The 15,432-nt window shown below is 50.4% G+C and overlaps 4 protein-coding genes across 7 annotated transcripts; 3 read left to right on the forward strand and 1 right to left on the reverse strand.

Annotated features, from left to right (window-relative positions):
- The first annotated feature begins 881 nt into the window (after positions 1 to 881).
- sycp3 (synaptonemal complex protein 3) lies at positions 882 to 3,757 on the forward strand. 2 transcript variants are annotated; one of them, XM_061840650.1, is made up of 8 exons: positions 882 to 1,282; positions 1,382 to 1,466; positions 1,563 to 1,597; positions 2,080 to 2,197; positions 2,261 to 2,360; positions 2,669 to 2,775; positions 3,183 to 3,288; positions 3,367 to 3,757. In XM_061840650.1, the coding sequence occupies exons 1-8, from the start codon at positions 1,156 to 1,158 to the stop codon at positions 3,412 to 3,414; spliced, it is 726 nt and encodes a 241-aa protein (XP_061696634.1). In that variant the 5' UTR covers positions 882 to 1,155; the 3' UTR covers positions 3,415 to 3,757. The 2 variants fall into 2 exon arrangements, with proteins under 2 accessions (XP_061696634.1, XP_061696633.1); XM_061840649.1 differs by having other exon boundaries at positions 3,361 to 3,752.
- A 320-nt stretch (positions 3,758 to 4,077) lies between these two features.
- Positions 4,078 to 7,837, forward strand: si:ch211-59o9.10 (uncharacterized protein LOC561841 homolog). The gene is made up of 10 exons (XM_061840648.1): positions 4,078 to 4,154; positions 4,436 to 4,561; positions 4,855 to 4,912; positions 5,169 to 5,421; positions 6,292 to 6,383; positions 6,450 to 6,506; positions 6,679 to 6,777; positions 6,837 to 6,949; positions 7,015 to 7,114; positions 7,722 to 7,837. Exons 1-10 carry the CDS (start codon positions 4,093 to 4,095, stop codon positions 7,767 to 7,769), a joined length of 1,008 nt encoding a protein of 335 aa, XP_061696632.1. The 5' UTR covers positions 4,078 to 4,092; the 3' UTR covers positions 7,770 to 7,837.
- A 684-nt stretch (positions 7,838 to 8,521) lies between these two features.
- On the reverse strand, positions 8,522 to 13,019 carry nedd1 (NEDD1 gamma-tubulin ring complex targeting factor). 3 transcript variants are annotated; one of them, XM_061840627.1, is made up of 14 exons: positions 12,939 to 13,019; positions 12,101 to 12,277; positions 11,934 to 12,028; positions 11,744 to 11,860; positions 11,535 to 11,675; positions 11,162 to 11,391; positions 10,763 to 10,964; positions 10,449 to 10,554; positions 10,263 to 10,373; positions 9,901 to 9,942; positions 9,618 to 9,826; positions 9,248 to 9,528; positions 8,971 to 9,037; positions 8,522 to 8,904 (listed from the first exon to the last, which is right to left on the reverse strand). In XM_061840627.1, the coding sequence occupies exons 2-14, from the start codon at positions 12,234 to 12,236 to the stop codon at positions 8,797 to 8,799; spliced, it is 1,845 nt and encodes a 614-aa protein (XP_061696611.1). In that variant the 5' UTR covers positions 12,237 to 12,277; positions 12,939 to 13,019; the 3' UTR covers positions 8,522 to 8,796. The 3 variants fall into 3 exon arrangements, with proteins under 3 accessions (XP_061696611.1, XP_061696610.1, XP_061696609.1); XM_061840626.1 differs by lacking the exon at positions 12,939 to 13,019 and adding an exon at positions 12,799 to 12,938 and having other exon boundaries at positions 12,101 to 12,242; XM_061840625.1 differs by lacking the exon at positions 12,939 to 13,019 and adding an exon at positions 12,799 to 12,932.
- Positions 13,020 to 13,342: 323 nt separating this feature from the next.
- pclaf (PCNA clamp associated factor) lies at positions 13,343 to 15,412 on the forward strand. The gene is made up of 4 exons (XM_061840674.1): positions 13,343 to 13,545; positions 14,082 to 14,171; positions 14,916 to 15,090; positions 15,273 to 15,412. The coding sequence occupies exons 1-4, from the start codon at positions 13,500 to 13,502 to the stop codon at positions 15,310 to 15,312; spliced, it is 351 nt and encodes a 116-aa protein (XP_061696658.1). The 5' UTR covers positions 13,343 to 13,499; the 3' UTR covers positions 15,313 to 15,412.
- The last annotated feature ends 20 nt before the right edge of the window (positions 15,413 to 15,432 follow it).

Here is a 15,432-nt window from a genome sequence, read left to right on the forward strand (position 1 = left end):
ACTCAGATCAAAGGAAACTTTTTTTTTTTTTTGACATTTGCATCCCTTCATTGAAAAACAAGACAACATGATTTGTATTTCAAATTGACTGATGCAGAAAATCCACGAGCAGATGGATTGTGATTCATTTTCTGCTTTGCTCAGAAAAAAGGGAAATTTGTTCACTATTGTTTTCCAAAGTAAAAGCAGATGTCTTCCATCCATGCATTTTTTTTTTTTGCCACTTATCCTCACGAGGGCCGCGGGGAGCGCCGGAGCCTATCCCAGCTGTCAACGGGCAGGATGCAGGGGACACCCTGAACTGGTCGCCAGCCAATCGCAGGGCACAGGGAGACAAACAGCCGCACTCACAATCACACCTTGGTGCAATTTAGAGGGTCCACTTAATGTTGCATGTTTTTGGGATGCGGGAGGAAACCAGAGTACCCGGAGAAAACCCACACAGGCGGGGGGGGAGAACATGCAAACTCCACATAGGTAGGCCCGGGATTGAACCCGGGTCCTCAGTCTTTGTCTTGTTATTTTTTTAAATTAAAGACATAAATCTGTTTTCATGGAGGAAATGTGATATTTATGAAGAGGTTTATTTTCAACCTGCTGTAAACAGTTAAGTCAGTTGTCAAAAAGCCTAGTTTGAGAATGGATTACTTGTTGCTTAATTGGACCATGACTTTAATTGGGTTAGTGAGATTTTGAGCAGTGTGCCAAGTCCCATTTTCCAAAACAATTGTCAATCAAGATATAGTTTGGAATTACACAATGAAAAACGTTCTTTTTTTATGTGGGTATCAGGAATGAATGTGTCTTAAAACTAAAAAAGAAAAAAAAAAGGTTATCAAATATAAAATTATATAATTTATAACCTAACCCCTGACAAAAAAAAAAAAAAAAATAGTTTCCGGGTTGACGTCGTCCGAGAAAAAGGCGGCATTTGAAGCTGATTCAGGGGCGCTAAAGAAATTCGTTTCATTGTCTTCTAAGCTGCTTCTCAATCTTTTTCTCTTCCAAACTTCAGCACGGCACATTTTGGGATAGAAGGGACAAGAAAAAAGTGCTTTTGGCGTGTTCAATTCATATTTATTACCGCCGTCAGCTCAGTGGGCTTAGCTAGCGTAAAAGGTTCGCCACCTACAGTAGCTGAGCAAACTCGACAAAATGTCGGACGGCAAGAAAATGAAGGAGAAAAGTTTCAGAGTGGAAGACGTTAGGAAACTATTTGACTTTTCTCCCACTACTGACAAGAATAAAGCGCCCCACTGTGGATCAGACGATCTCCAACGAGGTAAACGAGCCCTCGGCTTTGGCCGTTGCTAGTTTATGCTAATATGTTTTTTTTTTTTTTTTTTTTTTAAATTCCTTTTCCTCAAAATGACATCGGAAGACAAAATCCCAGGGGAGGACAAAGCTCCGTTGATAAAAAGAGCCGCCTCCGAGCTTGGCCATGAAGAAACTGCAGTTGCCTCTGGGTATATTCTGCCACTTGTCTTTATTTTATGTTTGTATTTATTGTTACTAGGGCGATTTAGAGCTACACGCTAACGACCTCAAATGTTTGTGTGTAGGAGTGAAGTTCACAACATGATGAAGGACTTTGGAGGTAGGAAAGTGCTCTTTAATACCGTGTACGTGCTTTGCAATGTTGGAGTACTGAGTGGTAAAGAGCTCATCTTTCCATCCCATATGGGAAATTAAATATCAATATTAACATATAGACGCCACCAAGATAGATCAAACAACCAACGGCGTAAAACCAAATATACGGAAAAAAAAAATTGCGATGTTGCATGTTGGTATATGCTAAGTAATAAATTATTTAAATTTGCCATTGCTAATAGGAATATAGAAGGCTACAGAGATGTAAAGTAAATGTAAATGAGGATAAGCTGAAGTCAGAAGATGATTAAAGACGATTGGTTCTACTGCACATCGAAACCTGGACTAGTTTTATATATAGTTTTCCCATCTTTTGATGTAGAATTGTAAATATAGAGTTATTAAAACAAACTTTAGTGAACTATTTGAAATGTAAATTTTGTGCAACTGTTATCAATTCTGATGATGTGAACGTTCTTCCTTCAGGCGACATCAACAAAGTGATGCGCACCAAGCGCAAGCGCCTGGAAAGCCTCTCCAAGACTTACATAAACGAAGGGCAGCAGAAGATTGAGCAACTTTGGAACGACTCGTACAGGCGGAGGTACGGCCACTGAGGAGGCGTGCGCAGGCGCATCGCTTCCTCACATCCCGTACGTGTGCGCAGGAAGAAGATGACGGACGACTGTTCTGAGCAGTTGGCGGCGGTTCTGCAGCAGTGGCAGCGGGCGTCCCAGCAGATGGACGAGCAGGAGAAGAAGCTGAACGTGAGAACCACCAGTGGGGCTTTTTTTTTTTTTTTTGCACATCCCTTCATGTGTTCAAAACTTTCCCCTTGTGTCATTTTTTTCCAACTTAATTTTTGATCTTATTTGTTCTACTTTCTTTTTATGTTTGGACTACATGGATTGATCCAAACATCTGGTGACATTTTCAGGTCTATAGCACATTTGGACGTATATTTAGTGATGTGTTAAATACTTACTTTAGCCGCTGTATGATCTTTTACAACAATACTTAACTACATTCATAAATTATGCGGCGATTGTGTGTGTGTGTGTGTGTGTGTGTTCAGAATCTGATGCGGCAGCTGCAGACGGTGGTCCAGCAGATAAAAGCTGTTCAGAACCAGAAACTGGAAGCCATCCAAGAGCTCTTCAAGCAACTGGTCCAAGTTGAAACGGGAAGGATCACCAGCCTTCCTCTCGTGGCTTTTCCTTTTTCGTTTGTCTTTGTCGGTGAACAAACGGGACGCTTCGCTTGTTCCAGTCAAGTGTAATTGTGTCCGACGGCCAGCAGGGGGCTATCGCCGCTTCCATCCATCCATCCATCCATCCATCCATCCAAATGTCTCGTTTGTTTGTTAGCCATGAAATGTATAAAGTTATACATTTCCAGAAACTAAAACCAAAGCATGAAAGTAGTCCTTCGAGAATGCAACGATGTCACCTGGCAGAAAAACATCAAGAGATGTTGCGCCCAAGCACACACACGAAAAGATTTGTGGACCGTTGAAGCGCATCAGTCGAGAGGTTTCGTGAGCCATCTTTCCGAGTGGGGCACAAACGGCGTTTGTTTGCGTGTCTGCAGAACATGGAGGAGATGGAGAAGGGCCCAGGGGGGCTCCTGCAGCAGGCCCAGCAGGATCTGAGCAAGGAGATGGCCGCCACGCAGAAGAAGATCCTCAGGGAGGCCGTGAGTCCGCCCGCCGCCGCCGCCGTCGTCGTCGTCGTGCTGGAATCGGGAGTTCATTTTGTCTTCTTGCAGCAACAGCAGGAGTTGGCTTGCATGCGCAAGTCCTTGGAGACCATGCTCTTCTGAGCTCCTCACTTCAGCGCATCTTGGTTCTCCTTTCTCGCTGGTTTCTGCGGACACGCAATTGTTCTGGCGTTGGCCGCGCGTCATTTTTGTTAGCCTCCGGGCGGCGCTGTTTACGCTCACCTGTTTTGGAAAGAATTAAAAATGCTCATTTGAGTTCTGAGATTTCCAATCAAAACAAAACCTCTTTTACTGTCATCTGTCTAACTTTTTAAATCTTTTGTTCACCGTCAGGATACACAGACAGGCATCCGTAGAAACTCACTCACCTAAGGAGAATTGAGTCTTCAGTCATTCGTGCGTTAAATAAATTCACTTTGCTATATTGAGTCATTTAACATTTGAGAAAATTGTTTACAGAATGCAAATTCCTGGCTAAATTGCAAATAAATTCCATTGTTTCTTTAGTTCAGGTTACTGGAGATGGTAAATTTGGTGTTATTAGCTGTAAGTTTTTAATCACAATCATGCATGAATAAAAAAAAAAAAAATCCTGTCATTTTTCAGAATTTGAGTTTGAAGTGTCCAAGTATGAGACGTCGCGCCAAATTCTGAAGCAGTCACGTGGTACTGCCAGGCGGCAAGCGAGTGGCTCACCATTTGTGGCCCCGCCCCCACCCAACGCGAAAACAAGCAAAGAGAGTTGATAGCGGAAGTAATCTTTTTACTTCCTGTCTGGTCATGCGCGCCGAATGCTATTACGTCGTCATCCACAACTACTCTTTTCACTCCGAACATAGCAAGTAAATGATCAGTAACGTTCTTGAATTGAACACATTAACTAATGTAGGTACGTATGTCGTATGTATTAGGTTAGCTTGTTGCTCATTTGGACCGTTCCGCCATCGGTACTCTTGCTATGCTAACGATGCTAGTGGCTAGCACTTCCGGGTTTATTTGAACGGATGCGGCGGGGGAATTTGGTTTTTTTTTTTGGTTTTTTTTCGGGGTGGGGGCGGGGGTAATAACTGCGTCGTTCAAAATGTAAAAATGTCACCAAAAGTTTGTGTTGTTTGCGTTTTAGTGGTTCGGGAATTTTGAAAATGGAGGAGACCTTCGCGCACGACTTGGGCGCTTCTGAAGACGAGCAAGAGGGGCGAGCGTTTCTCCTGGAGAAAATGATGCCGCTCGTCGTCCCAGAGACCCCCAGGTAGAGGCGGGCCCGGCGCGGCCTCAGGTGTCAACAGCACCTTCATTTCCGACCCACTTGTTCCGATGGGTGCGATGTCAGACAAAGTTGTACACAAGCGGAATGCATCGCACTCTATAACACGATTGTGTGAAAATCCAAAACTAAACTAAGTTTTATTGGGCATTGCATTCTTAGAATGTATGCAAAATGAGAATGATTCTAATTTTGGAAGCCGCTCTTTTCATACTTGTTTTCATCATCACATCTTAGGACTTATTAGCGAATGTTGTTTTTCATTGTTTTTGCATCAGCCCGCAGCTCAGGAGGAAGACACGACGCACGCGTCGCGCAGAGGAAACCTTCAGCCCGGTGAGTCCCAAACATATTTTTCAACCCAAATTTCTTTGGATTGCGCTTTCGCGACAGCCGCAGCTGCAATAAACCTCAAATAATACAAGCAATGCAACCCTAGAGGAGCAAAGAAAAAAAAGTCTTGTCGAGTCCAAAGGTACACGAGCGCCCGCTCCCGGGTTGGCGCAGTTTGGGCAGAAATCAGGTTGAAGTGAAGGTGGCGGCGGCAACGGCGACAGCACCGCCACCTGACAGGTGATGTGGGCCTCCGCAGGTGACCGCGCTACGCTCGGCGACTCCGGGCCGGTGTAGCGCCGCCTCCGCCGGGCCGTCCAAACGCAGGAAGCTGGAGCGGCGGCGCCTCGCGCCCACCCCAGCTCCGTTTCCCGTCCACTCCTGGTCGGACGTCTCCTCCTCCTCCTCCTCTTCGTCTCCCCCCAGCTCCTCGACGACGTCCGACTCGTTGTCCTTTCTGACGGCGGAGGAGAGAGAGTGGCTGAGCGGCGAGCGGGACGCCGCCTCCCTCGGTAAGGTAACGCCGTTACCATGGCGACGTGCCTTGCCCTTTTCTTCCGCTTTGAAAAGAAATCTCGTATCTCCTACTGGGTCGACAGATGCACACGCAGCCACGATTTAAATTACAAATGGGGAAAAAAAAAAATGTATTTCTTATTTTTGAACGGAAAATAAGATATTTGAACCTGCAGACGTGCTAACCAGTTGGCGACCGTGCCTCCTTTGAGGTCGCATTGGGTCAAAATGGATTTTGCTATGAAACACCAAAACGTGCACGTATGTTTGATGTCCACTCGGGTCACCATCCTCACTCTTTTTACACTGTAGTATTCGGGATTTTGCGTGGCCTCAAAAGTCACCGATAACGTCCGTCCGTCCGCGCGGAAAAATGATCACCGCCAAGCTTCTCCAATATGAGTTATTTGGTGAATTGTTTCAGCCCTTCAACTCATTTCATAACAACAACAACAATAATCATGCACTTTATCTGTTTTTTTTTTTTTTTTTTTACATTGATTTCATGCCTTCTTCTTGTTTCCTTTGGTGGGAACTTTAAGATTCATTTGTGTGCGCGGAGATGAATCGTATTCATGTCAAGAGAAATTTGCTTCCAGTGCTGACTGAAGCCGAAACTGAAAAAATGACCACCGTAATATAAAAACATATATAAATGTACCAAACCGTCAAACTTGAGTTTCCTTGACACCAGGATGTTAAAAGATGGCGGAAAAGTACGTTTTTTGCTCCCATCGAAACAGCAGGTCAGAGGTCCAATCTTCATTTCCATCCAATAAATCAAACAAATCTGCAGATAGCCGACTTTGGAAATGACAAACGACGCGCGAGGCCGACTGCTACAGGAAGTGTGTGTCTGTGCGCAGCGTCGGCGCAGGAAGTGGTCATCGGCGACGGCGGGTCGTGGCTTCGCGCGGCGCAGATGGCGGAAGACGAAGCGATGGCACGAATCCTGCAGGTGGCGCCTCCGCCCGCCCGACGGCGCCGTCGCCGCTTGTTGACGACTTTCCGTTTGTGCGCGCAGGCTCGTTTTGACCAGGAGGAGGCGGAGTCGCGTCGTCATTGGACCCTTCACCGCAGGGTGAGTGATGATGACATCACACAAGCTTACATTTCATCCCAGCAAACTTTTTTTGGGGGCGCGTACAAGCCGACATTTGCGGTCACATTTCCGCCTTCGGCCGATGAACGTTTTGCCGCGTTTCGAGGGGGCTCGCGTGAAACCGACGCAAAGCTGTCGTCCCGTGTCGCAGCGGCAGCTTTTCGGCCAGGCCGACTCGCCGCCGGGGCTCGGCCGCCGGCGGAGGAACGACACCCCCCTGACGGACGACTTCTCTGGTGACAACTACGAGGTGAGGCGGCCGTCCGGGGTCACGCGACAATCTTTCTGGAGCTTTTTCCGCGTCCGCAGGCCCTCCTGGAGTTTGAGGAGCGCCAAGGCGCCGTGGCGCCCAAGAAGTTGACGCACGCTCACGTCCTTCGCTTCCCCGTCAAGCGCTTCCAGGCCGGCGGCGGCGCCACAGCGTGAGTGAGACGCCCCTTCGCGGCCTTGGCCCGCCGCGATCCTGACGCCACGCTTTGACCGGCAGGTGTCAGATCTGCTTTTGCGACTACGACGACGGCGAGTCGCTGAGGATGCTGCCCTGTTTCCACGACTACCACGTCGGCTGCATCGACCGCTGGCTGCGGGTAAGCCCGGCGTGGGACGGGAAAGGTCAAAGGTCGTCCCGAGAGGGCGGGGCTAGTTTTCGAAAGCGAGCTCCCCGAAGGCCGCCAAAATGTAATTCCTCCCCGAGCGTTCGTACGACCGAGCGTGCAGCGGCAATTTGTTGGTCGTCGTCATCAATTGATGTCAGTTTGAGAATAAAGGGATGGAAAATTCCATTCATCCATTAAAGAAAAAATAATAACCGGCAGATTATTCAAAGTGAGCCTTGTAGCCCAAAACGGCTTGATGCGGAAGTCATTGGAACGGCTGCTTCAAAGTGTTTTGAAATGCGACGTCCAATATTCCCTTTTGCCAGCATAAAAACCTTTTTTTTTTTTTCACCTGACAAGTTGACCTCTCAAAAGGCGTGCGCGGATTCCAAAAACCGAGGAAAAAGAATGTACCAAAAAGAAGCCCGTTTTCTATCTTCAGATAGAAATACCAACAAAAACTCAACTTTTGGATGAGGTCTTTATTTTTTTCCAAGGTGAAAGAAAGCGAAGAAAAATGTGAGTGTTGTTGAAAAAGATGTATGTGCTGTCCTGTCCCGCCATGGTTGTAACGTCGAGCGTTGGTGTGATTTGTCAGGAGAAGACAACCTGCCCGATATGCAGAGTCAACCTGGCTGACCTCTGACCTCCAACTTTTATTGCTGTCTATTTTGCTTTTATTCATTGTCAATAAAAGCCCGTTATTTACTTGAATAGACCCCGCCTCTTTTCACGCCACCAATCAACGTCCACAAATGACACATTTGAATTCACGTTATCCATCCGTCCATTTTCTCTACCGCTTCTCCTCCGGTGTGCGGCGGATGCGCCGGCGTCTATCCCGGCTCTCTTCGGGCGAGAGGCGGCCGACGGGTTTAAAACTTAACTCTGAAGCGCGTCGTATGACGTGTCCGGAGGAAAGACGCGCAGGCACGGGGACGACATATAAACGCCACACGGGTCACGGCAGACTTCAACCCGCAACCTTGGTGTGACTGTGACCGCGGCCTAAGCTAGAAACCCGTCGAGGGCCTCGGCGCGTGCGAGCCGTCAGTAGGAGAAACGGATGGGGGGGGGGAATGGTCGAAGCCGTCGTTCAACCCGAACGTGTCCGAAATTTGGGAGTTTTTCACATTTGCAATCATCTGCTGTGACCTGAGGCCTCTGATTCTCAAAGCATCACAAAGTTCAGGAGTGTGTCAACTTTTTTTTTATACAATTCATGGAAAGAAACAATAGATTAAAATCGGTTTCTAATGCTTATCCCGAAGGGAAATTCAAGTTATAGGAAATCTTGCTCTCTGTATGTGTGTGTATATTAACCCACCCACCCCACTTTTGGAGGTGTTACATCGCAGCCTAACTCAAACCCTCACACGATAGAAATGACAACAGAAATGATTTTGTTCCTTTTTAATATTTCCTTTCAACTTAAAATTGGTTAAATCCTTCACTCAAAACATGACAACAGGTAATATTAAGAGTGCAAGAGCAATGGTTGAAAAAAACAAACAGTACATAAGGCATGAACTGGTTCGAGAAAAAAAAAAAAAAGTATTGCGTAGTAATAAACTGCAATGGGGGGGGGGTTGTTGTCTTACACGTTACGTCATCACGATTCCCCCCCCCCCCCCAATTCCTCAAATGGACTCGAAACAGACTGAAGTCGCCTTTCAGTAGTTGGTCTTGAGCCGAAGGTTTTCCTCCTTGAGCCGCTCGTTCTCCCGCAGCAGCGCCTCGCGGGCCGCCAAGTGCGCCGACATCAGCGCGTGGAACTCGTTCTGCCAGACGCGCACACGTGTGACATTGTCATCGTCCTCACCGTCATCGTCGTCGTCAAACCTCACCAGCTGGATGCAGAACTGCCGAACCATCTCCACCTGCAGGTTGATGATGTCCTTGTGGCAGGCGTCCCTGGGGGGGGGGGGGGGGGTCAAAAAGCATTTGTGACATTTGCAAAGAGAAAAGAAAAGAACGCGTCGTCCCACCAAAAGTCCCGTTTGGAGAAGCCCGAAGCTGTCGGCTAATCCTGTTTTGAAACCATCGTGTGCGCCGTTGGAGTTTTCGCAGCCAGTCAGTCTCAAGTATTGATCGAGACCCTCTTGTGTGTACTTCCAACCTTACCTGAGCTCGTCCAGCTGTTCGCGGATGATGTCGGTGATGATGTCCAACTGGACGCTGCTGAACGGGGCCCTGGCGCCGCCCGCCGACACCGCGGGAGAAACGTCGACGACCGGCGACGGACCCGGAGCGGTCGCGGCCGAGTCAGAGTCGCGGTCGAGCTGAGCTCCGACGTCGTCTTGTCCCCTCGGGCTCAGCTCCAGAGCGAAGGGCGGGGACGGGCGACGATCGGTCGGCGGCGTCTGACCCCGCCTCTCCGGGCCGGGCGAGACGCCCCGCGATGCCTGTCGGATCGGCATCAACTTGCGTTTACGTCTGAGAGGACTCCCCGTTTGCCGAGTCGAAAAAAAAAAACAGTCGTCGAGGTCCCGACCTCGGCGGGGTCAACCGCTGCGTCCGGCTCCTCCTCCCTGATGGAGGGCGTCCGGAACGCCGAGCGCGGGCGGAAGGCCCGGCCCGCCGACGCCGTCCCGGGGGCGCCGCAGTCGCCGGTCGCCCGACTTTCCCTGAGGGGCGAGAACATGTCCAGACTACTGCGTCCCGTCAGCTGAGGAAGCCCCGCCTCCTCGCTGGGCAGGGTCGCTGCGGCAACAAAAACAACGGCGTCAGCGAGCGTCACTTGGCGGCGACGGCGGTCGTGCGACGGCGCGGCCGACCTCGGGCTGCGGCGAACGTCTCGTCCGACGGACTTCCTGCACCTGCGCCAGTCACACGGAGACGTCGGGCACAAAAACGACACGCCGAGGTCAGACTTTCCCGCGCTGGCGTGCGTCACGTTTCGACGTCGTCACGCATTCGCATTGAATAATAATTGAACTAGTAATTAGCGCAACAGCTTCATGTGGGAGCATTTTGGGGAAAAAAGAAACTCGTTTTCATTTCCACCTGACCTAATCGGGTTTGATGAGTGCATCACTTGGCGGCGACGGCGACAAAATCACGTTTGGTAAATTTGAAATCACTCAATTGTTTGAATCAAGAGCTGAAAATGAAGCCTTCTTAATCCCACTTTTGTTACCTTGCCGCAGCGGCGAAAACATGTCGAGGCTATTTCGTCCGACGGCGGGAAGAGGCTCCGCCCCTTCCTGACCGGCCGCATCTCCGTCGGCCACCCGAGCTCCGGCGCCACCTGCGGGAAACGACCGACGCTGAAAGACGAGCGCCGCCTTCGGGCGACGCGCTTGCAGAATCAACGAGAACGGACCCGCGTTTACGCGGGAGGCGGCGGGGGCGGGGCCGGGATGCCCGCCGGACAGTTTGCAGGCGGAGCTCTTGGTGCCGGAAACCCTGCACGAAGACGTTTTGCCCGACTGGAAAACAAACAACAAGAAAAACAAAACCGCCGGCCTGTGAATCGTCTCAGCCAGCGTCGACCGCACGGCTCTTTGGCGTAATCAGTCGAGAATATCACTGACGATGTCGACGTCCCAAAAGGGTCCGTTACGATTTTACAGCAAGACTGCGATTCATCGAGTCGCTCGGCAATCGAAATCCGGCGCAAGCGACGAGCGGCGCCACCTTGTGTCTTGGGGCGGCGCACCGGAAGCGCAGGCAGGTGACGGGGGTGTCGTGCGCCGACGTCACCCCGGCGGGGGCGCTGTTGTTCCTCAGGTCGTAGCGGAAGATCCGGCCCTGGGCGGAACCCGCCAGCAGACCCGAACCGTCCGGCGTGAAGTCCACCGACGTCAACGGGCTCTCCGTGCGGATCGTGAGGAGGGTTCTGCGTGCGAGCGCACAAATTCTAACGTCTGCACGCGCTGCAAAAAGTTCACGCCGGGGTTGTTTGCGTGCGTTGCTCAAAGTTTGTCTCGGCGTGTGGCTCAGTGTGCGTCGTTTGTGTCATTTGTGTGCACGTTTTGTCGGGCCGGCACGGCTGCGGGTTCAAATCCCGGCCCCCCTCGCTCGACGGCAACTCACATCTTGCTGGCGGCGTCGTAGCAGACGATCTTCTTGTCCAAGCCGACGCTGACCAGCAGCAGCTCATTGGCGGGCGAGAAGGCCACGCCCGAGCCGGGCGCTTTGTGGGCGCCACGGAAGACGTGCAGCTCCTTCTGCGCGTTGGCGTCCCACAGGGACAGCGAGCCGTCGTCCGAAACGCTGCCCAGCAACGAGCGCTTCAGCCGCGACGCGGCCAGGTCGCGCACCGGCTGCCGAGTGGGCCCCGCCCGCCCGAAACATCGCATCACACGTCGGGTGGGAGAAAAGGCGGGAGACGGTGGTCAAGATGAGAAGAAGAAGAAAAAGGGAAACAAGGAAGAAGAACAAAAGCCGAATTTGTGTGCGTCGCCACCCGCTGGCCGCCGGGTCCGAAGGGTTTGCAGGCCGTGTTGGTCGTGAGGCTGTAGAGGAGCAGATGGCCGCCGGCCGACCCAGACGCCACCAGGCTGTCGTTGGAGTTGAACGCCACGCACGTCACCTCGTCCGTGTGATCCTGAACCGCAACACCGAGAGCGCGATGTCGAAAAAGCCGGGACGACCGAGAAGGCGGCGCCGTCGGACCTTGAGCGAGCGCAGCAGCCTGGCGCTCTTCAGGTCCCAGATGTGGACGCAGCGGTCCAGACCTCCGCTGGCCAACAGCTGCGAAGACCAGCTGAGGCTGACTCGCGTTTGCCTTTTCTGGAAGCGACAGAGCAGATCTGCGTCAGGTCGGCCGCCGCGCGTCTCGGCTCGGCTCGGCTCGCCCGCTCACCCCGTGGGCCAGCTCCAGGAGAGTCGCGTGAGGAGACTTGAGACTGGTGACGGCGAGCTTGTCCCCGCCGCATCCGGCGCTCACCACGTGCTGGTCTGCGGCGGTCGGAGGTCAAGGACCAGAAACCAAGAGAGCGCCCCATGCAAATGCGGTTCTAAGGAGGATACTGTTGGAGGTCCAGCACACCTGCGCCACCCTGTGGCCACCGTGCGGGTTGAACTGCTCCAGCAGCGTCATGGAATCCGCGTCCCAGATCTTGACCACGTCCCCCGCGGACGCCAGCCGGTTGTGCCCGTCGTCCATGGCCGCCTGCGCCGCGACCACAACGACCTTTGACCTCTGACCTTTCACCACAAAGCAACAACCGCCCCTTTTTGACTGCGCAAACCGAGCAAAAAAACCAAAAAAGAATCCACGACTACATCTGCAGAATTTCAGGCCCCGACATTTGCGAAGCAATTATCCACCTTTTGGCCCATTTTCTAACGGACAAGAAAACCGAATCGGCCTCTTTTTGTGCTGTGACATTTTCTGCCATTCGGTGAACATAATCAACATGCAGCGCCGCTTGACGGGGGGGGGGGGGCGACATTCCAACAAACTCCTCCTGCGCCGCCGCAATCTTTCTGTTCGACTGGGCCTCGACAACTTTGACACTTTGTTGCATGAAAACATCAACACGTGTTGACGTTTCCTTTCTCGTACAAACCCGCGTGACTCGAGAATTGCGGAAAGCCACAACCTCGTCCGGGAAGAAAAGACAAAAATGTTGCCTGTACGGAACACAAACGTCAAGAAAGTTTGCGAAAGTAACCGGCTAGCGGCTAAGCTAAAAAAAAAAAAAACGAGAAAAATAAAACCGAACCTTTGGAAAAGAGTTAGCAACCGGCGACTTTCAAAGTTGTCCGTGGGCCACCTGAACGTGTTCGACGGCACCGACGTGACAATGAGGAATCGAAAAGGCCCAAATTGTCCCGCGGGAGATGGAAAAAGTGACGAACCAACCTTTTTTCTTGTCTTTTGGGACAAACTTGAGGGAGACGCTTGAAGAACGAGCAGCTGCCGCCACTACGGAGAGCCTCGGGGGACAAACCCTGACAAAATCAGAAAAATCGCCTTCAATGCTCGGTCATCTTTGCGTTATCACACGGTTCTACCGGTCACTTGTGACCGCACAGTCGCTAACATTGACTTTATATTTACAAAACAAACGGTGAGCAGTTAAAATGCGGTCTTTGTGGGAAACTAGAACTCAGACGTCACCGATAAACGGAAGGTTTAATAGCAGTAACGACGTCTGAGTGTTGGGGGCAGCAAAGAGGCGGGCTGCCGCCGCCGCCGCACCACCGAAGAAGAAGGTTCCCGCCCCATCCGTTCTTGCAGTTGAAGAAAGGCGGGAAAGCAACCTAACAGCAACTCGGTCGAGGTTTTTTTTTTTTGTTTGTTTGTTTTTACTGCATTTTAATTCCAACTTCTCACACGACGACGACGACGACGACGACGGTCGGTTGTCGGCGTGAATTTTGCTTTGTTTTAGTAGAAGTTCCATTCCTCTGTGTTGTGAAAATGGTGCGGACCAAAGCGGACAGCGTCCCCGCAGCTTACAGGAAAGGTAAATAAAATGGTCACCGCAGAAAGCAAACAAAAATGGTCGCCGACGGCGATTTCTTGCTCACTTTCCGAATGTTCCACATGACGAGCGCGTTCCTCGGTCAAGTCTCTTTTCTGTCTTTCCTGTTGTGCGGCGGCGCACCAAACTTGTTTCACTTCGGCCACGATCGAACGCCACCGGTCGATTTTGGCATCTGGTGGATCATTCGGAGACTTGAGAAGTGTATGATGAAGAATATGTCCACCTTCAATGTTTTTGTACCCGACCGACTAAACTTCGAAAACAACATCCACAGCTGCACAAAGCCACAAATCCAAAGTGAAGGAAGCCAAAATGGTTTTTCAGATGAACGACACATTTGGGTTTTGTGATTGTAAGCAACTTGTAAACGCGCCATCTCCCTTTTGATTCTTATCTTTAATTTGAGCAATAGAAGAGCGTAAAAATGAAAATTTGTGCCTATGTTGAGCTGGAGAGCAGCCACCGAGTGGCTCTTCAATCTGGTCCCCGTCCAAGTGAATTCTTTTTGCTTGCAGCTGTTGCAGGTTCAGCACCCAGGAAGTCTTTGGGCTCCAGCGCGTCCAACGCTTCGTCCTCTTCCTCGTCCGGTCAGGCGTCCACCCCTGGTCAGACACACACACACACACACATTTACTATATTACGATATTCAATATAGTATGTGACCTCAATTACAATTGGCGTGCTTGAAAACTTTCTGGATCCTTTTGCGCACGCACACACACACAAAAAAAAAGCCGTATTGGCGTTACTGAGCTGGTTCCCTTTCCTTGCTTCCTTTTTGTCCAAATTGTTGCAGAATGAATTGTTTCTTTTCAATAATTGGACTTTATTTAATTTCTTTTTTTGTCAGATTACGAAACGGGCTTCTTGCTTTTGGCAGCAACTGCCGCGACCACCCGTCACACAAACAAGTCTTGACTTGGTGGATAATCGTTTTCGTCACGCAAGGTGTTGCTCATTTTTGTTTATGGGCAAATCTCGGAAACTGCAAACCCCCCCCCCAAAAAAAAAAGTCACATCTAAAGCCTTGTTACGCTTGTGTACTTTTCTGACTTTACAGGTTCTAATCTTTGATTCAAGAAACAAAGAGCACAGTCCACATATTAGGTCAAATGTCAATCAGAGGGACGAGGGAGCAAATCGATGTTCAATTAAAGAAGTGAGACAAATGGCAAACAATATGAAGTACTTTGACAGGCCAAGCGTGACATTTGCAACACTTCCCCGCTCGTAGCCTTCATGGCAATATGTCATGCGCAAATTTTGGAAATGGCGGTTCGTTTGAATCTCACCTTGCTTTGTTGTTGTCATTGGCGTTGGATAATTCTGGTTTTGTCCGCTCCCACAGGAAAGAACAAGTACACCGGAGGGAACCCCGTGTGCGTCCGGCCCACGCCCACCTGGCAGAAGGGCATCGGGGACTTCTTCGACGGTCCCGGAAGGAAGCCGGAGAAGGAGAACGAGGAGCCCGACGCGGACGACCGACAGGCCGGCGGCAGCGGCGTGTCCAAGAGCGGCAAGAAGTACGTTGCCGTCCGGTGACTTTCGGGGTTTGGTCCCGCGCGGGCTTTGTTGCTCTGAGCATCTGCTGCCTTCTAAAAAGTTGATTAAGGAGCTTTTTTTTTTTTTTTTTTTTATATGATCTTGCACATGTTGAAATAACTTGAGATAAAAACTCTTTTTTTTTTTTTTTTTTTTAATGCAGGTCCAGGCCGCTGCCAGCCGAGGAAGACGATGACGAATGAATCTGAAATGTAAACGTGTACATAGCCGGAATTGTTTGTATAGTTCACAGCCAGGATGTTTTTCTTCAATTTTTGTCAATAAAAAGAAATGACCTCTTTCTACTGTTTAGTCAGTAATTG

This window comes from Syngnathoides biaculeatus, chromosome 14, assembly GCF_019802595.1.
Source record: "Syngnathoides biaculeatus isolate LvHL_M chromosome 14, ASM1980259v1, whole genome shotgun sequence".
Lineage (NCBI taxonomy): Eukaryota > Metazoa > Chordata > Actinopteri > Syngnathiformes > Syngnathidae > Syngnathoides > Syngnathoides biaculeatus.